The sequence below is a fragment of the Sphaeramia orbicularis genome, chromosome 4, assembly GCF_902148855.1.
Source record: "Sphaeramia orbicularis chromosome 4, fSphaOr1.1, whole genome shotgun sequence".
Lineage (NCBI taxonomy): Eukaryota > Metazoa > Chordata > Actinopteri > Kurtiformes > Apogonidae > Sphaeramia > Sphaeramia orbicularis.
The window spans coordinates 53,779,402-53,804,052 of record NC_043960.1 but is presented as its reverse complement, the minus strand read 5'-3'; the positions used below and the strand labels follow the sequence as shown (position 1 = coordinate 53,804,052).

The following is a 24,651-nucleotide window of genomic DNA, read 5'->3' as shown; positions in this document are numbered from 1 at the left end:
TTTCGTCACTGCTGCACTTTTTTGTTGTGTTTACCTCCATCTTGCCGATGACTTGAACAGAATTCTGACAGATTTCTCCTACCTCTGCGTTTTTAGTGTGGTGCCGGAAAATCTCGGTTTGGAGAGCAATTTTAACAATTTTCTGCCTTTTATTAAATGTTTTGTGAATATGTATAAATGATAAGTCAAGGCATAATATTGATAAAATTGTCCTAATATAACTCAACAAATTCTGTTTCTTTCAGGTTATTCATATTCTTTTTGTTTGGATAGTTTGTAAATGTAAACATTGGCATAACTGAACGTTTTGTTGGGTTTTTTTGCACGAAAACAATTTGGAATTGTCATTAATTATTGGTTTATGTGGTATTCATGCTATTATTTTACTGGTCCGGCCCACTTCAGTTTAAATTGGGCTGAATATGGCCCCTGGAAGAAAATGAGTTTGACACCCCTGTTGTAGAAGATGACGGTGTTTCCATGGTAACTACGGAGCCTCTGAAGAGCCCAAATGGGTCATATCTGATGACCATGAAAAGATGAAGAACTGTATTTTACACCAATTATTTACATGGATTGATAGGATTAGTGGATCAGAGGTTATTAAACAGTTTAGATCAGTAGATGGTTTCAGTTGCCGGTGGCTGTTTGAGTCTTGAAGGGATAAATACTGGTATCGGTATCAACTCAGAATTCTGCAATCACACATCCCTACTACTGTATTCCGTATAATTCTGGTACATAATATTTGCTTCTTACATGATGAGGGTCCCTGGCAGCGATGAGTCTCATAGCCTGCACGGCAGCAGAGAGCACCGAGGGCGGCAGATCCACAGGGTTGGCGGCCACCCCGGGAAGGAACTTCATGATAGTTTTAATGCTTCCTGGATGACCTGCGTTCCCCAGAGCTTTCAGAACCAGGACCATGTCTTTGTTGTTCTTGGCCACCAGAGCCTTGTTAGCCATCTCCAACAGGGGCTAGTGCAAATGACAACATAATGCAATTATTATTATTATTATTGATCAAACTACAAATATAAATGTGGAGTAAATCGTAACATTAAATGAGGACTTTCATGTTTTACCACAAAATGTTTAACAGGGTTCCTACAGGTTTACACAAGTTGAACTTAAGACTTTTTAAGACCTTTTAAAGAGTATTTAGAACAGAATTCAATCCCCGTTTCACAGCCTATTTCATACTGGCAAAAAAAATTTGTGACTCCTAGAATTTAGGAAAATGTATTTATGTACTCCAATGCCTTGATTCCCACTGTTCCCAGTCATTTCTCACTGGGGGCTGCAAAGGTAGCGATAACTGGTTCCTAATTTCAATGTAAATTATCAGGTTTGAATGGTTGAACTGAGTCGACTAACGTTACTTTCTTTACAGCTTGGACATTTAACAGACACATGTAAACACAATACAGCAAACACATTTTTAACAACATGACTGAAGACCTGCCAAATCGAATTTAATGCCTTTTAAAGACTTTTTTAAGGTATTAAATGCAGATTTGTAAGTTTAAGACTTTTAAGACATTTTAAGACCCCGTTGGAACCCTGTTAAAGCATTTTTACTTTATTTTATAAAAACTAGTTAAAAACTGTTAACATTCTATAATTCACTGGTGATGTATTTAAGGGTTAGGACTAGGGTTAGGGTTACATTTGAACCAAACATGTCATAAATAACAAGTGGTGCCAGGCACAACAAACCCCGCCCCTTGCATGCACTGTAGCTTATTTTGGCATCGATAAAGCTGATGTCGTCATAATGTCAGAGTGAGTTTATTAGAAATGATGAATTTATGGATGCTTTTATTTGACTGATTTCCCTATACTTTGTAATGGCAGAGTACAACACTAATAGGTAAATGATAGGGAAAAAAATTGGAAAAAAATTTACCCAAAATGAGAAAAAATACATATGCCTTAGCTTTATGTCAGAGTGATGCATATGACTTGCCTATATATGTGCCAAGTTTGAAGTCAATTGAAACAAAATTAATGTTTTAACCTCCTAAGACTCAGCTATGAAGAAAACTGTCCACCACAAAGGACATTCCATAAAAACAGCATCTGAAAAAACTGTTGCATCATGATGTTTCCAATATAGGCACTTATTTAATAAAAAACAAAAAAAGCTGGTACTTTGCTGACATTTCCTGGGTCTTAGGAGGTTAAAGACATTTGAAATTTTGCCCATTATAAGTAAATGGAAAAAAAAAAAAAAGATTTTCAAAATTCATAAAAATTTTTAACTTTGACCTACTTTTCCCAAAATGTAATCACATCTATTCTGGGTCACAGGCAATCTATAAACCCAATTTGGTATGAATTCAACCTATACTTTTGCTGCTAAAGTGTTAACAAACAAACAAACAAAGAAACAAAACAAACCAAAAACCCCTTGCCTCCCCTTTGGGGGGGTGGGGGGGCAATAAACACCATGTTAAATGCATGGTGATGTTTGCTGATGTTTGTAAAATGAAAAAAGTAGCTGTTAAATTTGTTAAATTTGTTAGTTTGATTACCTGAACAGCAGCATCTGGACATGGAGTATTATAAGCACAGTGCTTATTCACCAGAGAACCATAGGCCATCACCACAGTGTTCCTTACATACTCATTAGAAATGGGAAATCCCAGAAACTCCTGGAATGTGAGACACAAAATGTTTGATATTATGAAGGAATAAAAGTAGAGTGTACATACTTACACCTAAATATCGAACTTACTTTAGCCATCTCAACCATCTCCGCTGAAGCTTCCAGATGGTTAAATGTCAATAAAACAGTGAATAGAGCCTCAAATGGTTCCAGATCATTGGCATTGAACCTTTCTTTCAGGAACTTCAGGATTGTGTCATTGTTGGCTTCAACAGCTGTGATCAAAAACCAGTGTCTAAGAAAAGAAAGTGGATTAGTCAGGTACCCTTTGAAATCTAAAGAACAGCTACAAATGGTTAAACAAAGAGACCACATGATCATTTAGAACATGTGGAATCTGAACCTCAGGTAGTGAACGGCAGCCCGAACCCTTTATTGAGCAAGTGACTATTTTTTGTCATTTCCACACACATTACAAGACAGTGACAGTAACAGTTCCAGTGAGGACAGTGAGTCCCTAATCTGAGGTCCAATGCGGTCTCCAGGGACTGTAGGGTCCAGTGTGGTCTCCAGGGTGTGTAAGGTCCACCTCTGCAGGAACAGTGAGTGGACCTGCTTTGTTTGGTTCCATGAAGTAATGGAACTAATGTAAGGAATGATGTTCAAAGGGATCATGTGGATGTGGACAGGGGTCTGTACCAGCACACATGGGGGTCTAATGGGACAAAAGTGATGTTCTTTCCACCTTACGTGTATTTTTCTTGTATTTGTTATATTTTCTTCTTGTATTATTATTATTATTATTATTATTATTATTATTATTATTTTTTTTTTTTTTTTTTTTTTTAATTTTTTGACACTTATGGGTAAGGAACCAAATATGGTAACTTCCTTGATTTTCTACATAACAATAAAAAATTTTTTTGAAAAATGTCACTAAAGTAATAAAGTCTTGTTGTGTCCTCTAATAACGCTAGGGTTGACATTTAGAATTCCAGAGTATTTCGATGAGTGAAGGGTTAACCTTAATGAACGAGGTCAGTCTTTCAGTCATCGCCTCTCTATCAGCAAATTACACATTCTAATTAATGATTGATCAATGAAGTTGCATCAGTCTGTGCCTTTCCCTAAACTAAATGACAGGGTACTTTGGACTATTTGCAAATCATCTTTCAATTTGGCTTTTACGAGTTTCACTTCCAATTCTAATTCCTTTTTTCAGTGGTTCTAAAGTCTTTCTTTTGAAGTAAAGTCATTCGTCACTTTTCCATTTGCGCAAAAATTTAGCAATATTTACTAAATGTCAAAAAAACAGAAGTGCGTAAATTCGGTTTTTCCATTAAATCACAAATGCGATGATTTGTTTATTTATTATCATGAGATGTCACGAGAAGTCATTCCATAAACATGAACATAATTATCTGTTGTCTAAACTAACACAGTGGAAGTGCTGCTGGGTCTTCTTGGTGATTATCCACAGGTGCTCTTTGGAAACTTGTACTGTGTCTGACTATTTGGAATCAAAAAAAATCTGCTTTAACATGTGAGATTTCAAAAAATATTCCAAGGCATACTGTAGGATTTGTGTAAAAATAAAACACCTTTATTACCCCATGGTCAGTCATTTAAAATACAGCCAAATGATTGCCATAGAATAATAAAGGCATTTTATTTTTACACAAATCCTACAGTATGCCTTGGAATATTTTTTGAAATCTCACGTTAATGCAGATTTTTTTTGAACTCCAAAATAATTATCTGTTGTTTTGAATCTAGAATGCTGGTTACCCCTCTATCCCGTACTAAATTAAAAAATGATTGGGTTTCCTGGTGTGTCCACACATACTGCGCCATGTTTGTTTTAACCCTTTCATGCACGAATTATGAGAACCTTAGTCACATTTTTTTTTCTGTTTTTATTCCTCTTTAGGCCTGAACAAAAAAACAATGCAATTGAATTTTTTTTAAACGAACCTATTTTTCATTGAGTTACAAAAATGTCCACCATGTGTTTAATTTGGAAGCAAAGAAACATGTATTTAAAACGCAATATCAAAAACTGACTTGCTGTGTGAAATCTATGAAATAAAAATAATTTTATTGCAGCTAATCTGATGTTTTCTCTCATTTTAACCCTTAGGGGTCATACTCTAATACTAGCTATTACTCACTTCATGGAGATAATACAAAAAATATATAAAAAAATACTTAAACATGTTTGTGCAGATCAGGTTTATCAAGAACAGCCAAATTACAGTAATGTTATCAATTGCAGTGTATTGTGTATTGTGTTGGCTGATATGCAACTAAAACAACAAAACCCATGAATATACAAGAGAACAGCTGTAGAAGAACTGTCCACCGTAGTGACCACTGTCCATGAAAGGGTTAAACTCTTCTTCTTCTCTTGTTGTAACATCCATCAACCTTTTTTTTTTTTTTTTTGTTCAAGTGACTCTAGTTGCACAAAAAGTTTTTTTCCATCGAAGTCTTACACAATACAGTGATCCTTTATTTTTCGCGGTTAATGGGGACCAGCGCCCCCCGCGAAAATCGAAAATCCGCGAACTGGAGCCGGAGCCCCCCGAGCCTATCCTACACCTAGGTACATGTATGTATCTATAAATAGTATATAAGTACTGCAAATGTAATAATTATGAAATAAATGAGATATTTATAAAAGAAAACAATGATTAGTACATGTATACATGCATATATATATAGATCGGATACATGTACATGTACGTACTGTAAAACATCTGAAAGAAAAGAATGATTAATAACACAAGAAAATGTCAGTCGGATATGTACATGTACATGCACAAAAATATATACATAAATTTAATGTACATGTATACAAATGATAATACGTACTACATGTATAAATTACATAAAAGAAATTACATATAAATAAATATATTTTATGAATAAGTAAACAAAACACACACATGTGCATACCTACTAACAGCTGATACGTACTCTCTCCTCTCTTCACTCGTGACGCTTATCCATCGTATACGTACACACGAACACACGCACATCTACTCCCAGCTCTCTTTTCCTCTCATACGCACAAGAAACGAATTAGTTCTCTCTCTCTCTCTCTCTCTCTCTCTCTCTTTGGTCTCGAGCATCAACACACGCAAACACACGTACATGGGCATGCATGAACTGACATTTCTACATTTTCTCTCTCGCTCGCTCTCTCTCTCTCTCTCTCTTTTAACATTTTTATATAAAATAACACTTACATTAGACTCCAAAAAAAATCTGCGAATAACTAAAACCGCGGAACTTAAAGTGCGAATTGGCAAGGGATCGCTGTATACCAATTTCGCTATGCCTGAAAAACCACCTCTTGCAAGCACAAAAACCTTTCATCCAAAAACGAGAGTTTTGGCGAAATTGTCCTTTTTCCATTAGTTAAATTTTTATGCGAAAGTTATATTCACGCAATTTGAGGGTCAATGGAAAAGCGACTTCTGTTATTAGGGTTGCTAAAGATCTGTGCCATTTTGTAAATTTCTTATATAATTACGTTTAATTTGATTTACACAGCGATAGTCACCTGTTGGTCGTACTCACCTTTTCTCTCGTTGTTCTTTAAACCTATTCCACATTGCCTTCATTCCCTCAATAGGGACCATTCGCATAAGCTGATACAGTCTGATGACCTGCTCAGTATTTGCATTGTCGACCTGTTTAAGATGCACTTGAGCCAGACGTTCAATCAAATCCACGGCCTGTAAAAATACATAGAAGATAGATATAAAATACTGCATGTCATCTGAATCTATCAAAATGAAAATATAATAGTAGTAGAAGAGTCAAGTCATTATTCTTTTATTGTTGGTAAATAAGTGACACTAATTATGTCTTTTTTTTTTTTGGTATATATTATATTTTGCACCCAGATGGTAATATCCATGCAGTCGTTTCTTGGTTGTTCACACATACAAACAAGATGATATTCAACAGAGACCTTCATGAAGTCACAGGTGAATGTGTTGTAACTTTCATGTAGGACCATAAGAAGTGGATGGAGGGACCATGTGATCACCTGTAAAACTGACGCCATGTTGGCTCTTAAGGACTAGAAATGAGCACGTTAAGACCAATGCTGAGAATGACTGAAGTCCAAACAGGGATGGGTGAGCTAATGATCAGCTTCATAAACTGACATAAGTAATTTTGAATTTATTATAAATTTGATCGTTTCATTTTGGAAAATTTCACACACACAAAAGTAAATATGCCAAAACACGCCCAAAATTTAAAGTCTTTATGATTGAATTTGAAAAATATATTAAATCACTGGAATTTATCTTTAACATGAAAAGCACAAACACTCTGACAATTTATAAAGAATTCTTTAAAATGGACTGAATTTACTCTCTGATTTTTTTTTTCTTAGATATTTATATTTTAAATTATTATTATTATTTGTCTTTTCTTTCTTTTTAATCAGTACATGTTCAGTTGCACTTGTGTTACAACAGACTTTTTAACCATAATTTAATCACTCAAATGAAAAAACAAAAACAAAAGAACAGCAAGATGGAGAGACCTTAAGGAATTAAAAATGCGTCAGTAAAGTTCTATTTCCTGTTGGTGTTCAGCCAATGGGTGAAGACGGCAGAAGACAGTCCATTGTCCACATGGACGTATGCTCATTACTAACCCTAACCCTGCTTTACAGAAGCTCGTTAGCATTAGCATGACCCCTGTGGTCAGCAATGACAAGGTCAGCTAACGTTTCTAGGACTAGTTAAAATTCTTCATCAATTGCAGATTTATCTATCAGCATCCTTGGCCCCGCCCCCTGTTTGAACATGTATAATGTTTTAAAAAATGCAAGCGTTTCTGCTGGGATTCGAACATCGTAGACTATAACATTACTTACTGAGCTATCAGTTCACACGTACTAAAGGGAACAAATGTATGCGTCCAAAGGCCCTCCTGTCTGTTGTATGAGGTGAGGCTGTATGTAACGCAAAAGTAACACAGTTATACAGTAATACCAGTTAAAGATGATTTGGCAGAGGGACCTTGGTGGAGAGATTGAAAGTGATAAATGGGCAATAATTGTGGCTGATTGTGGTAAATATGTGAGAGAGGCAAGGGGTAAACCTACACAATATAATAGATGGCATAGATACTATTACACACCATCTAGATTGTATAGGAAGAAACTATTGGCTGATGATTTATGTTGGAAATGCCAAGAGAAAACTGGAACTGTGCTTCATTGTATGTGGGAATGTGTTTTAATCAGACCCTTCTGGACTCAAATTCTAAATATTTTAAGTAACTGGCTCGAAGCAGAAATCTCCTCAAACCCAGAGCTCTGTTTACTGGGGGATAAATCTCAGTTACCCAGTATAACCACATGTAACTTTTGGGTAATTTCAGTGGGTGCAACAACAGCTTGTCGAATCATTCTAAGACATTGGAAAACATCAGAAACTGCACAGATGAAAGAATGGGTCTGTGCAATGACTGAAAGTGCATCCTATGAATCTGTGTTTAGTAGATTAAGTGTTTATGTTTATGTTCATGCATTTGGCAGACGCTTTTTTCCAAAGCGATTTACAGGGGAAAACCAATCAAATCTCTCAGTCAATCAAATTTTATTTATATAGCGCCAGATCACAACAAAAAAGTTATGTCATGACACTTTATATATAGAGTTGGTCAAAACCAGACTCTAAGCCAATTTACAGAAACCCAACAGAGATGACAGAGGGGAGGGGGTGACCCTCTGCGACACGTTTTGGGATTACATAAAGGTAGATAGGTCTGCATGTATGAATGTATGAATGCATGCACAGGTGTGTGTGTGTGTGTATACAGATAATTATTAATTGATATTATTATGTATCCACCTTCTTTTGTATCTGCTGCCTGTCTTTTATTAATTAATTAATTAATTAATTAATTAATTAAATTTTTGATCTTTTATGTTTATGAGATAAAGAGTATGTCGAGTCTGTTACCAGAGTTAATTGTTAATTATATACTACCTGTTCTTGTATGGAGAAACATATAAAGTTTGCCATGTACCAAACCTTTGAAAACTTCAATAAAAACTTGAATTTCAAAAGTAATACAGGAGTCATGGAACGCATTACAATTTTGAGACAGTAATATTGTAAGTGAGGAAGAAAATTTGTGATTTGAGAACATAGACGGCACCCTTTTGTTTCATGTTCCCTGCCGACCTAACCTGTTTAGCATTAACCAGTGATGTTATGATAAAATATTAAGATGCCTCCATCAGGTCTGAGAGACTTACCCTCTCTTCCCTTGGTGTGAAACCCCCCCCCCCCTCCTCCCCTTTCCCTTGAATGTAAATTCTCTTGTCTCCTTTCTGAAGTACAACCCCTTTTTCTTTATTACTTTGTTTGTCTTTTGTTTTCTGTTGACTGCTTTGAAGTAACTGTATAAATACTGTCTGCATCGGTACTCTCGCCGTGCTCCAGAACACTAAATAAACCTACACTCATCGCAGCAAACTTTGAACCACGTTTTGTGATTTTTCTTCAACATAAGGTAAGAAACTACTTTGAAATAACAGTAACAAGTAATCTGTAATGGACTACAGTTTGGAAGTAACTTGCACCACACTGGTTAATATCATATATCGAGGTAAGGTCGACCTATGCATATGCTATGGGTGTAAACAACATGGCTGACTGTGGAAACGTTCCGCAGCAGTAGTACATCATTACCTCTTGTACAGGGTCGTTCACCTTCTTCATCATGATGGGGACGTTGGTTCCTACATTGCCAAACTTGAAAACAATGTTGCCTCTGCTTTCCATCGAATCTTGACCTCCCACGGCTCCTCTAGCTGCGCTCTGAACCACACTAACCAACACGATTTCCTTCCTGAAGAACACGACATTGAAAGCGGTTCATGTTCAGACTGATGTTGAATATGAGCAGACTTATTTTCATATTCATCGTACTTTGATTTCATTCTGAAGTTGCCGCCCATCACGTTGAAGGGAGTGAAGAATTCTTGCTCCAGGGCTTCAGCTCTGGTGACGTGTCCTCCATGTTCTGGCTTGATGTTGTAAATGTATCTGACTGTTGAGAAGATGGACTCGCCTCTCTAGATAGAAGGATGCAAAAAGAGTTTGGGCTGTTTAACCCTATAACGCCAAACGTATCATATTTGATACATGAGTTTTGAAGCCTTTGACATAACACTGGTCAACAACAAATTTATTGTTTAAGTTTTTTGAGCTGATTTAGGATCATTTTGGTGTGCTGAATCCAAAAATCACATTCATTTTGCTCAATCAGGTCAACTTTCTGAACTATGCTACATATTGGCTTTTTAACATTTTTGCTTACATTTATGGGCATTTTCACATCATATGATACAAAATTCTTTCATATTTCTTGCAATAAACAAGTTCTGAAGATTTTACTTTTGCCAATTTATGATTAATGTTTTTTTTAATATTACAGGTGAATGAAATGGCTTGGACTAGAAGATCTTGCAAAAATAAGCCTGACGTATTCTGCTACATCTGCGGTGAATACACCATTGTACCTAACAGGAATCAAGTCACAAGTTTCATAAAGTGTGCTTACCAATCTTATTTTGGTATTCATTATTATATTTTGTGAGAAGATCAAATTTTTCAAAATCAAATTAGCAAAAAAACCTGACCTGATTGAGAAAAACAGATGTCATTTTTGGATTTAGCGGTGCAAAATGGTCCTAATTCAGTTGAAAAAACCTAGACAACTTGCAAAAAACATTTTTTTGTAACCCAGTGTAATCAGTGTGATATTTTTTTTCCTTGAAAAACCTGACAATTAGATACATGCAATACACAGATAATCCACCAGGGGGAGGAGTTCATTCACACACACATTCACATTTTCTTTTGTATTGTCCTCTATATCACAGGTGTTAAACATGCGGCCCGGGGGCCAAATCCAGCCCACCAAAAGGTCCAGTCCGGCCCCTGGGATGAATTTGTGAAATGCAAAAATTACACTAAGATATTAACAAACATTTGAGTTCAGATTCCACATTCAGACCAATTCAGTCTCATGATAACCTATAAACACTCACAACTCCAATTTTTCTCTTTGTAAGTGTGAATGTTTTCATGTATTTACACTAAAACAAAATATAATGTCACAATAACCTGAACAAATATGAACCACCTGAAATGTCTTCAGAGAAGTGCAGTTTTAATAATATTCCACCTGTTACTAAATATTGTGTTTATCTGTAGACCCACTGTGATCTGTAAGTTATAATGTACATGTAGAAATGATAAACTGGGGCAGAATAGTGTTAAAATTACAACGTTTGTTCATGTTATTCACATTGTATTAAAGGATAGTTTGTAAATATAAACATTTTCATTATGTAGTTTTATTTTTTTCGCTGTAAAACATAGAGAAAAGTTTGGAGTTGACATTAGTTATATATTATTATGTTATTATTTTACTGGTTCGGCCCACTTCAGATTAAATCTAGCTGAATGTGGAACTGAACTAAAATGAGTTTGACACCTCTGCTCTGTATGATGAACTGAGAGCCTCTTTGTTTGATGACATGTTTATCTGAAATCCTGATATGTTCTGGAGCACTGATGATGACAAGATGAAATGGTTGTTTAGTTCAAATGTATTTAAATTAGCATCATTTGTTTGTAACGCCTGGAAAACGTGGCTGATGTGTTTGTTTAAATAGGTCAGTGCTTTGTTTTGTTCATGTCTATTGTGTCTTTTTTCTGGCATTTGATTTCTAGTTTGTGGTTTTGGTGTCTTGTAAGCCCATGTAAGGGCTGGGCATGTTTTTTTTTTTTTTTATGCAAGACACAATAATAAAAAAACATTCATTCATTCATTCGTTCACCAGAGGCCTTTCCAGTGACACTACAAGACTGTCATTAATGAGGAAGAAGGAAGAACTGGGACCATTTAGAAAAAAAAAATCCAATTTGTTAGACATGTTTGCGTTATATTATGTTTTTCTTTGTTCAAAAATAATAATATTTGAGCACTGAGACCTGATGTATCAAATATGATACAAAATTTAAATCATACATGGAAACTGATATTTGTAAAATTTTGAGTTGTTCAGTAGGACCAGTAAAAACTCCAGTTTCAAAGAACTGGAATAGTCGGTGAATAATTTAATGGTTCAGGCTTTACAGGGTTAATTCAAAATGGGGGAATTACACTGTAAAAAAAAACAAAAAAAAAAAACAAAAACATAAAAAAACGGTAATATTCCGGCAGCAGGGGTGCTGAAAAAATACTGTTAAATAATGGAAAATAACCATCTCATAAAAATATTGTAATTTTCCATAATTAAAATACAGTTTTTTTGCCCTAACTTTACATGAAATTTTGCATATTTTTTTTGCTTTTTAATTTTTAATAAAGAATATTTTCATGTATTAAAACAATCAAATTACCTACAAATATATATATAAATACTTTTCAGTGAGACTCAGTTGTACGATCCACTGATAAAAACTGTATTTGGACAGTTTATCAGTGCTTATACATGTTATACATTCACAAAAATACATTTATTCAACATTTTTGTTGTGAAACCTCCTGTAATTACACGAGATATTTGTCAATTAACAAACAAGTCTTGTTAAACTTACCGAACAAATACTTCTTTTACGGTTAATTGTCAGTAATTTTACCTCACTTTATTTAATTTATTTATTTTTTACAGTATTAAACTTTAAATTAACAATGTAATCTCATAGAAGAAATATTTGTGAAATTACGATACATTTGCAAATGTATTTTAACTGTATTTTTCTGTGAAAAAAGAAAAAAATTCTTTTAAAAAATGGAAATTTTATGGTTTTTCACAGTTACAGTTTTTTCGTGTTATTTTACATTTGATGCGTAAAATCACAGTCTGTTTTTGTCACTTCATTGATATTTTCCTGTATCTTGAAAATACAGGAAAAATCTGTAAAATAAACAGTGAAAATTCTGTGAAATTACAGATTTTTTTTTACAGTGTAGATGTTATTTTTGTCGTCTCGATAGATGAACAGACCTGTTTGGAAACGTCGTCGAGCACAGCTGTAGCTATTCCAGTGAAGAGGGCTGCTTTCTCCCGACAGTTACTGACATCGACGACCTGAGTGATTCTGTACTCCGTTGTCTTCGTGTCTTCTTCAACAGCGTAGTTACTCTGACACTTGCCATGGATGCCAATCTAAAATGGAATTTAGTTTGAATCTGTGGTGTTGCTTTATGAAGAGAAGGGCAGAATGGGAAGAGCTGTCGGTCAGTGATGACTTACCTCTTCAAGGTCGTAGATCTTCTCCGTAGTCTTAACAGTGACTTGGAAGAAACTGAGTATCCCTCTTATGATGTTGACAACAGTTTCAGATACATCGGCTGAAGCGTAGATGTTGTTGACGTGTCCACCAGCGTAGTCAAACATGAAGGGCTTGGCGAGCTGGGCGGTGATCAGGTTGGTGATTCCAGCTGATTTGATAAATCTGTCCCTACCCTGGATGCCGTTGAACTCCTCATAGCTCAAATCTGAAACCTATGAACCCAAGAATGAAACAAGAGTTCCAGTTTAGAGTGTGTTATTATGAAGTGTATCTGTGTATTAGTCTGTTGTGCTTTATCCATTAGACATAAAACAACTAAGGCCACTGCTTCGACTTTACCTTTCAGCTGTTCAGATATTAACCCTTTCATGCATAGTGGTCACTCCAGTGGACAGCTATACTACAGCTGTTCTCTTGTATATTTATGGATTGTATTAATTTAGTTGCAAATCAGCTGATATTCATACAATTACTGTAATTTTGCTGTTCTTTGTAAACCTGATCTGCAGTAACATGTTTGAGTGTAAATCAATTGCTTTTTATTATTATTAGACTATAACTAACAGTTTTTTTAAACCATTTTTTTTGCATATTATCTCCATAAAGTGAGTAATAACTAGTATTAGACTATGTTCAAATGACAAAACATCAGATTAGCAGCATTTAACCCTTTCATGCATGAATTATGAGAACCTTAGTCAATATTTTTTTCTTGAGTGTTTTTATTCCTCTTTAGGCATGAAAAAAATAATGCAAATGATTTTTTTTTTTTTATGAACCTATTTTTCATGGAGTTACAAAAATGTCCACTCAGCTGGACACCATGTATTTAATTTCTGAAGCAAAGAAATGTGTATCTATAACTCATCAACAGAAAGTGATAAACTGTGTGAAAACTATGAAATAAAAACATTTTTAATGCCTCTAATTGCTAAATCACTAACATTTTCTCACATTTGATCGTACTCTAATATTAGTTATTACTCATGTCATGGAGATAAAATCCTTCTGAGACCCAGGAATTTGACAGTTTTAGCTTTTTTACATGAAAAAATTGTCTTGATTGGAAAGTGCATAATGCAACAGTTTCGTCAGATACATTTTAAAAAATAAATTTTATTTATTGATTGACTTTTTAATGGAATGTCCTTTGTAATGTACAGCATTTTTTAAGTTAAACTGTCAAACTTTTTTCCCTTACAGAGGACAAAAGGCATTTCAGGGTCTCAGGAGGATATGCAAAAAAAAAAAAAAAAAAAAAAAAAATATATATATATATTTTTAGAAAACTGTTAATTACAGTCTAACAACAATTAGCGACTGATTTACACTCAAACATGTTACTGCAGATCAGGTTTATCATGAACAGCAACGTTACAATAATTGTATGAATGTCAGTGTATTATGGGATGGTGCATTAGTGTCCACTGTGTTGGCTGATATGGAACTAAAACAACCAAACTCATGAATATACAAGAAAACAGCTGGAGAAGAACTGTCCACTGGAGTGACCACTGTGCATGAAAGGGTTTAAAAAAAAAAAATCATAGTTTTCACACAGTATGTCAGTAAATACATGTTTTGTTGTCTGGTCCGGCATTGAAATGTGATTCAGCAAAACTCATAATAAAGACAGTAGAATATCAAGGGGAGCCTCATTGAAGTTTCCCTTGGCAAAGCAAATTTGTTCAGCAGAAAAAGGCAGGCAGACTACCATTCTGCTGTTAGGATGCTGGACAAGACAGGTTAAAAAAAAAAAAAATTATTCCCTAGTTTTCACATAGTATGTCAGTCAATACATGTTTCTTTGATTCAAAAATTAAATGCATGGTGTCCAGCTGAGTGGACATTTTTGCAACTCTATGAAAAACAGGTTCATAAAAAAATTTCAGTCATATATTTTTTTCATTCGTAAAGAGGAATAAAAACACTCAGGAAAAAAATCTTGATTAAGGTTCTCATAATTCATGCATGAAAGGGTTAAATGGTAACCGAATGGCTTTTAGCATCTTTACCTGAAGAGAAAATGTGTGGTCGGAAACACCTGCGATCTTGACCTTGCACACCATTTTCACACCAGACTCAACGAACCTGGGATCGCCGAGGCCAAAGTTCACAGTCCCCTCATACTGGTACTCATAGGTTTTACTGGGATTCAGGATGAGATCTGAAACGGATTTTGTTCCCATAATGTTCAGATAATTACACAATATTTGATGAAGATTATTATTATTATTATTATTATTATTATTATTATTATTATTATTATTATTATTATTATTATTTTAAGAGATACAGATGAACTTTATTGATCCCCAGTGAGAAATGTAGTTATATTCACATACTTTAACCATTTTCAGTGTCTATATTCTTTTTTTCTGGCAAAATAAATCGTTTTCAATATGAAACTTCAATTGTAACGATTCGCGTCAGTTTATTTCAAATATGCAACAAACAAACAAAATAATCCTACTTTAGTTTTTTGAAATGGATTGAAAGAAAACAAGAAAAGTTAAACATATACATGAAAACAAAATATGACTTCATTCACATATTGGAAAATGAGTGAGAGGAAGTCTGACTCATTTAATCCCTCCCCTTTAATCCCCAATCAAACGGTAGCAAGACTTATAATAATAATAATGATAATAATAATAATAATAATAATAATAATAATAATAATAGAATAGAATAGAATAGAATAGGCTTTGTTGTCATAATAATAACATGCAAATAATTAATAAATGTCAATAACACATTAAGATAGAGACGTATATTTAGAAAAAAATATAAATAGTTTGCAATCTACATTTGTGCAAATTAGAGATATATTGTACGAAAGGGTAGAATTTTCAAAATATAAAAGTAATATAAATGATGAAGATTATTTTTGATGTTTTAATTTTGTGCAAGTAACCAAACTTACCATAGCGGCTGGTCTGACACGCTGTGAGAATAAAAACCAAACATAGTCAGTCCTGAAAGTGTATTAATAATAACAACAGCAATAACCTAAGTATACAAGAAACTTTGAGCAAATTGTCTTTTTTTGCCAAATGTAAACAATTATCACATTGTTTCAAAAAGTCACAGAAACAATATGCAACCAGGACCTGAAACTACCGTTTTTACAAGTCAAATTGTCCGCATCAGCCTATGAACACTTACTGGTCAGGGCCACAAGGCAGCAGAGGATGAGTGCCCTCATGGTGAAGGTGAGGACACTACTGTTCACTTCACTTCTATATATACACCCATGGGCGTTGTCCTTTGGTCATCCTGTTGCCTTTAAAGTAAACACCTCCCGTCTGCCCCAGAGCCATGCTGACCGCTGACATTGTCAGAACGACATGACCGTCAACAAACACCGATATAAAAGTTACATAAAGTGTTTGGTCTAATAAAAAAGCAAATGAAGCCTCTGTGATTGTGAAACACATGACTTTATTCTGAAAATAAGTTGATCTGATATAGTTTGTAACTTTATGTTACTAGATGATGAAATTCTTTATTCAGTCATCACATAATACAACTAGAAAAGCACTCGGAGAGCGCAGACCTCCGCCAAGGCAGATCCCCCCCCCCCCCACACACACACACACAATTACAGGGTTACAGTCTCATAGCATTAGGGAGACGATAAATCTTGCAAGCTAAGCCAGGTCAGTGTCACCCAAAAAGAAAAAAAAAACAAAAAAACATGAGAGATAGGGTTCAAAAAGTAAAAACTACAGTGAGACCGCCGTACAAACCAAAACATAACAGGACAAAACATCTGATTTACCAAAAACTGAACCAACTATACAAAAGAACACACATTCCCCAGTGATCGTATTTAAGATATTAAGACTGTCGGTATGATCACAGCAGTTAAACACATCTTCCACTTTGAGGGGGTACTTTACATGCAGAAACTAGAAAAGCACTCTGAGAGCACAGATCACCCCCCCACCCCACCCTGATCACCACCAAAAGTTCATCATTTGTTCCTTGTGTCAGTATCAACATTTCCTGAGAATTTCATCCAAATCTATCCATAACTTTTTGAGTTATCTTGCTAACAGACAAACAAACCCCAATGAAAACACAAGAAAAGCACTCGGAGAGTGCAGACCCCCCCCCCCCCCCCCGATCACCGCCAAAACTTAATCATTTGTTCCTTGTGCCAGTATCAACATTTCCTGAAAATGTCATGAAAATCCATCCATAACTTCTTGAGTTATCTTGCCAACAAACAAACAAACAAACAAACAAACAAACAAAGCAAAGTCATCACAATACCTCCTGGAGGAGGTAACCAGTGTCCACACTACAAACATTACCAACAGGTTAGTGACTGAACAGGCCCAGGCAGAAGCAGAATGCTTCTATTAATGCCTGTCCTACAGAACAAATTCAGCTACCCAGCATTCAATATAAGAAAAAGAAAAAACACGACAATACATACAACCAAACAAACAAGCAAAAACATAAAAAAGTGTAACTAAACCAGAAAAATAGAAAACTTAACCAACCAAGTTAATGGTGATTTAATGTAGAGTCAAAAATAAATTATTTACTTATTACTTACTTAACGGTTGTAACCTTCAAAAATTGCCCTTCGTACCATTTTTTAAATATCAAAAATGAGCTCCACATTCTTAAATCCATGCTGGCCTCATTCCAGAGTTTTACTCCTACAACAGATATACATCTTTTTTTCGTCTCTTTTCTAGCTTTTTGTGCAACAAATTTACAAACATCTCACAAATCCTATTTAGACTCATGTGTTGAGAAGAACCTTTGTACACAGACAAAGAAGTAACTTTAATTTTGATTTATACACTATTTGCATTATTTTATAGTAAACCAAATCTTTAAATTTCATAATATGGGATTTCATAAACAATTCATTAGTATGTTCATAGTAACCAGCCTTATTAATAACAGGTATGGCTCTAGAGTAATCGTTTTAACATCTTTTTGCTTCAGCACCTGAATCTTACTTAAGTCACAAAGACCCAGTGCTACTTTTGTGGCAGTTCCCCAATGAATTTTCCTCTATATTTAGACTTTCTTAAGTAATTTATGACCACTGATTGTAATATTGTCTGTCTTATTTTTCGTTTTTTCAGTGTAAATCATGTATTTTCCTGTATTTAATTCACTGATCATGTAGATGTTCATAAAAGCTCAGATTAAAGTTGAGGGTTATTATATTAAAAACAGAAAACTGAAGAAAACATGACTTTTTCAGCAAAGGTATCTGCTCTGTGTTTAACCCATAAACACCTAATGCTACTTCTGTGGCAGCTCCCAAATGAAATTTGATTGTAGATTTAACCTTTCTGAAGCAATTTATCACTATTTACTACAATATTATCCTTTATATTTTTGCATTTTTCCTTGTGAATCATCTATATTTCTGTATTTAATTTCCTATATCTAATACAGATGTTCATGAAAAGTCAGCATGAATTCAAACATTATATCAAAAACAGAGAAAAATGAAGAAAGTGACTTTTTCCGTCCGATCTGTCATTATCTGAACATAAACCCAGTGTGTCCATCCACTGTCATTGATCCAACTCCATGGGTTTTACTGGTGAATCAATGTTGTAGAAGATGATGGTGTTTCCATGGTAACTACGGAGCCTCTGAACGTCCAAATGGGTCATATCTGATGACCATGAAAAGATGAAGAACTGTATTTTACACCAATTATTTCCATGTATTGATAGGATTAGTGGATCCACAGGTATGAAACAGTTTAGATCAGTAGATGGTTTTGGTTAAAGGTGGCTGTTTGGGTCTGTATGGGTTAATTAGTGAGCTACAGATGTCAAACGGTGAAACTGATAAACTTACACCAGTTTAACATTACTTAAGTGTTACAGACATCTTGAATTCACGTCAAATTCAAAGTCGCCCCATCATGTGTTCCACCCTAACTCAGATGTGGGAGGAAATGAAGCACAAATACTGGATCTGTCAGGTATCTGTGGTTGAGGATTTACAACCCCATGCCCAGAGAAAGTTAGAATGTTGTGTAACTTGTAAATAAGCACAGAATGCAATGATTTTCAGATTTCATAAACCCATACTTGATCCACTGTAGAACACAGAAAAAAACACTGGTCAGCCAAAAAAAAAAAGTCACACATGCAATATTTGTCTGCACCTCCTTTGGTTTGGATTCCAGGAGACATTCACTGTCACTATCTTTTTACCACATAATGCTGATGTCACAATAAGCTTCATAATATTTGTTCCATCCATAGTTGTATTAATTGTTTTTTCTAATGATGCAGAATCGGACCGCTGCATCAAGTCTTTATCACATCCCAAATTAGGGTCCGTTCAGACTACAGACAAATGTGGCTCAAATTCAATGTTTTTACCCATATGTTACAACCCGAAGGGTGAAACATATTTACAAAGGACACCAGGAGTCAAGGAGTATAATTCGAAAAACTTTTTTTATTTATTTGCAGTTAGTTTTTTTGTTCTTCTGCTATTCTCTTCGTTTGTACCCAACCTGGTTTTAATGAAGCAGACTCTAAGAACCCCTTTTAAACCCTGTGCCCAAAGTAACAAAAGAAAAGACCAGAGTGGACCGGCAAACTAAACATAAGGACGGTGCGCTGGACAGGCCAACCCTGTACAGGGCCGTAGAAGCTGCCAGCGCACCGCTACCCTATCAAATAAAGCAAACTGCAAAAATAAGCCCTAACGAAAGGAAAAGCGAAAACAGGACGTCCGGATCCACCTGGTCAAACAAAAGGATAAGCTAACAAAAAGCTAACAAAAACCCCGCTGGCATGGAGCAACCTGCGTGGAGGAGTGGAGCGGATGCGCGCCTCAACGTGCGCGCTCCGGACGCCGGCATCGCTGCGAGGAGGTGGAGAGAGCAGGAGGCGAGAGACAGCGAGAGCCCAGCACTGGTCCAATTTATAGGCTCAGCCGGCGGGAAAACCAATTGGCCATCTATTAAAGAAACACTAAATACATACTATTTTCCCAAAAATGTTATCAAGGCAAAAAAAATAACAGAGCAATATTTACCCAAAAGTGTCAAGTAAGAATTATAACAAAACCCACAAAAGACAAAGGGGGAAAAATAGAAGTGCGTCAGAACATAACACCATATGTTACCCATATCCGATCTGTTAAAGATGGTTTGAACAGCACTAATCCGACCCAGACCGCTTTCACATGTGGTCCTAAATCTGACCCAGACCGCTTTCACATGTGGTCCTAAATCTGGCCCAGTCCACTTTCATATGTGGTCCTAAATCCGACCCAGTCCACTTTCATATGTGGTCCTAAATCCGACCCAATCCACTTTCATATGTGGTCCTAAATCCGACCCAGACCGCTTTCATATGTGGTCCTAAATCCAGCCCAGACCACTTTCATATGTGGTCCTAAATCTGACCCAGTCCACTTTCATATGTGGTCCTAAATCTGGCCCAGACCACTTTCATATGTGGTCCTAAATCTGGCCCAGACCACTTTCATATGTGGTCCTAAATCTGACCCAGTCCACTTTCATATGTGGTCCTAAATCTGGCCCAGACCACTTTCATATGTGGTCCTAAATCTGGCCCAGACCACTTTCATATGTGGTCCTAAATCTGACCCAGACCACTTTCATATGTGGTCCTAAATCTGACCCAGTCCACTTTCATATGTGGTTCTAAATCTGATACATATCTGATATTTTACAATGCGACTTCAGTCTGAACGGCCAGGTCGCATTTATCCGACATTTACATCATTGGAATGCGACAAACGTTACAATTCTGCGTCCCAGGAGGAGGAGCAGCAGAAAAACACATTTCCTTCTGTAAACACAGTGTGTGTCTGCGTGGTCATGTATTCTGTCAGGACCTCTTTAGTGCATGTGGGTCACTTCAGGACCTCTTTAGTGCATGTGGGTCACTTCAGGACCTCTTTAGTGCATGTGGGTCACTTCAGGACCTCTTTAGTGCATGTGGGTCACTTCAGGACCTCTTTAGTGCATGTGGGTCACTTCAGGACCTCTTTAGTGCATGTGGGTCACTTCAGGACCTCTTTAGTGCATGTGGGTCACTTCAGGGTCACATTCAGTTCAGACTCAAAACTGATAGAAGCTGCATTTAACGTGGCATATGAACCAACACACCAAAAAATCAGATTCCTCCCAAAAATCCAAGTTGTGCGTTCAGACCTGCTGTGTGAGCAGAGCCTTAGAGTCTGGACTTCATGGAGGCTAATCCATGTGTGAAAATGATGACTCTGATCGTCTACCACTGTCCAGTCTTCTAGACGCTAAAAACAGGAGAAGATGCTGACTGCATCAGTTCCAGTTCAATAACCTGTTCCAGCTGAAACATTATTAACCACTGCTGTACTGACCCCTGGAAGGATCTGAACTATTTACTTAGTTCAATCCAGGCAGGGTTTTTTTTTTTTTTCCCAGGCTGTTTATTTAACTCTAACTGCAGTCAGTGTCCTCTCATGTTTTAATGTCAAAAAGATTGGACAATGCCAGGACTGGTCATCAGGTTTGTGACAGAATGTTTCAGAGAGAATACGAGTGGGAGTTTTACATCCTGTCTGTTTCACCAAAAAGCTTCATTTAGGACGGTCAGTGGAGACCAGTGATGTGTGCTTAGGGGGGTGGAGCCTCACCTGTCATCACAAAAAGAACAAAAAACAAACAAACAAATAATGAAATAAATGTTGTGAGTGAATGAAAAGTTTGGAATGATATCATGATGTATCGGTTACTGAATATTTGTATCGATAAAATTTGATCCGTTCAGTAGAATATACTTTTACTTGCATTTAAGTGTTACTATTTATGTGAGTGAAGTTTTTATTTTCTTCAGACCCACGTTAATGTGCGCTGCAAATTCACAGATGTGTACACTGTACACTAACAGTCTGAGCTCCGTGGATGGACTGTGGCACGAGCAACGCAGATGAATACTGTAATGTGTGGATGTGAATCTGACAGACTCAGAAGGAGGTGACCACATGTGGTTTATGATCAGAGGTGATTTCTCACAGACTGCAAGGGAAGCTCAGCTTCCCCTAAAATTACGAAAACTAAACGGTTAAATCTGTTCGGTTGTGTTGACATTTCATTAACTACAAATGTGTTAGAACACGTTCATCTCTCAGACGAGTTCGTTCAGAATCAGCTTTATCACAAATCAGCAGACTCCATGTTGTTCACTTCTCCTCCATTCCCGTGTCTCTGTTTTCTCATTCGATCTCTGCTCAGTGCATTTGTCCGTAGACGCTCAGCGTCCATGCACTTCAATGGGACTGAGTGGAACAGTTTTTTTCATTGCCTCAAAACTGGACGGTAATTGGATAAATGCCACGATGTTGTCCCGCCCCCAAACGCTCAGTGTCTGGGGGTGAATGGAGCTGTGGGCGGAGCTCAGCTGGGCTTGACGCTGGGCTTCCACGTGCTGATTGGAGGATCAGTCGAAAGGCTGAATCCCATTTGATTGACAGCTGTTTTCAGATCTGCTCCTTCACTGACACAGTTCAGTTTAATACCGTCACACATTCTGCTGTGAAATCAGAGAAACCACTACCAAATTACTTGTTCATTTCTTGCACTGTAAATAAAACACACTCACGGTACTTCCTTGTTTCAATTTGACATAATTTCAATGTTTTCTTGTCTCAGTTACATAATTTAATCATTTCTTGTTCGAGTATAATATTATTTTGTAGATAGTTAAATCTATCACACTGTTGGCTAGGTCGGAGTGAACTAGCTATCAAGTCCCTGGAAAACACGCCTACTTGGTACGATAAGGTCACTGACCATTTTCTTAAAAAGGAACGGAGGACCGAATTTATGTTTAAATAATTTGACAATTTTTTTTGATGTAAGCCGACAATGAGCTTCCCCTCTGTGAAAGACGAGCAGCCGCCACTGTTTCTGAACGTGTACTTTTTACCATTGAACTGTAGTGAATACTACTGTACACACCAGAGGTACTTCCTTAAACAGTGACTTACATATCTAACAGCACATCCCAGAATACCTTACACAGGTGTCTCCTAAAGTGACTGAACCTTTTTCTGTTTTACCTACATTACAAATACATAATATTACAAAGTGATTCGGTGTGGGAGCAAGAAGTTGAATGTTAGAAATGTGCAGAGAAACGACTTTGGAAACAAAGTTCCAACTTTTTCATTGACTGTATGTGAAACATGTTCTGAAACTGAACTAAATCCACTTTGTGAAAAGTCATGGTCTTATTTGATAAATAAATAATCAGCTCATTGAATTGTACTACTTTTTTTTTTTTTAACCAGAATGAATGTGTTGAATCAGAATGTGTTTAATCACTCTGTGTTGTGATTTGGGTGTAAATCTTATCGTATCGCATCGCAAGATGCCACACATGTATCTTTAATATATCGGATCGGAGATACTGTATTGAGATGCGTATCGTATCGGCCTGACAGCTAAGATTCCCAGCCCTAGTGTGCACGCATACGGTGCCATGTTTGTTTTAAACTCTTCCTCTTTGTCTGTGGTAACGTCCATCAACATCTGTTTTTTATTCATGTGACTCTAGTTGCGTAAAAAGGTCTTTCCACTGCAGTTTTGCGCAATATATCAGTTCTGCTATGCCCGAAAAACCACCTCTTACAAGCATAAAAACTTTTCATCGAAAAACAAGTTTTGGCCAAATTGTTGTTTTTACATTAGTCAAATATTATTTTATATTATATTTATATTTGTGCAATTTGAGGGTCAATGGAAAAGTGACTAGTTTATCACCAGCCATGAACGTCAGCATCACTGGTGACACGTTTTCCTTTACAAAAACAAAAATGTAGACAAACATGACAAAATGTAGGCATGTGTTGGCAAAATGATTCAAATAAGTATTCTCAGGTAGTTGTATGTGATGGGATGTGTCAAACATACAAACCCATCAGCCAGTATTTATCTGCTGCATTAGCAAAGCAGTCTGAAATGAACAGGTGAAACATAAATCACATTTTACCTGAAAAATGACTCATTTCATCTAAGACAAGTCACATGGTATTATGTGCAGCTCCATAAGTAGTAAAATATAGAATGAGCCAAAAAAACAGACTGTAATGAACACAGTGAACAGTGAAAAGATCACATAAGTCAGATTTATTCCATTTTACTGACTGGAACTGGTGGTGTTACCATGTTCCAAACATACTCTGCTGTTTATTACACAAACATGGAAGGCACAGCTGAAGTTCTTATGAGTATTTTAAAAACTATCAAAGCGAAAACCTCTTTTTTAATCACTCAGAGTAGTAAACAAGTTCTTCACAGCTGAGCGAAGGCGTGGGCTCGGTGGGACTCATTCTCATGTACGCCGCCACTGCTGGTACTTGTTGAACATCAGCGGATCCCCTGGTGTTCAACTTCAGACACGAAACTCTGTCCCTAGACATCACAAAGCTCTCAGCCCAAATATACACACACACAAAAATCAGTCAATGGTGAACTGCCGCTCTTCACGCTGATTTGTAAAATCTGAGCTGCAAAAACAGGCCTGTGTTTCCGTGCAGTTGGAGAATGACGACACCAGTCAGCAATCAGCGCCTGTTCTACTGTCTGTGTTCTGATTCTGTCAGCTATCAGGGCTTCTCTATTTCCAGGTGCCGTTCACCTGACTGTCTTCTGTTTTATGAAATTAA

At 36.3% G+C, this 24,651-nt stretch overlaps 1 protein-coding gene across 1 annotated transcript in view; it reads right to left on the bottom strand.

Moving 5' to 3' along the window:
• Positions 1-16,171, bottom strand: part of vtg3 (vitellogenin 3, phosvitinless) — a 39,398-nt gene extending 23,227 nt beyond the window's left edge. Inside the window, exons 1-11 of the mRNA XM_030131627.1 lie at positions 16,132-16,171; positions 15,890-15,910; positions 14,979-15,130; positions 12,924-13,175; positions 12,675-12,836; positions 9,583-9,728; positions 9,343-9,502; positions 6,197-6,354; positions 2,741-2,906; positions 2,538-2,657; positions 760-978 (exon numbers count right to left, since the gene is read on the bottom strand). Of these exons, the coding sequence (XP_029987487.1) occupies positions 760-978; positions 2,538-2,657; positions 2,741-2,906; positions 6,197-6,354; positions 9,343-9,502; positions 9,583-9,728; positions 12,675-12,836; positions 12,924-13,175; positions 14,979-15,130; positions 15,890-15,910; positions 16,132-16,171 (1,596 nt within the window). The remainder of the gene's footprint in view (positions 1-759; positions 979-2,537; positions 2,658-2,740; positions 2,907-6,196; positions 6,355-9,342; positions 9,503-9,582; positions 9,729-12,674; positions 12,837-12,923; positions 13,176-14,978; positions 15,131-15,889; positions 15,911-16,131) is intronic.
• Between the last annotated feature and the right edge of the window lie 8,480 nt (positions 16,172-24,651).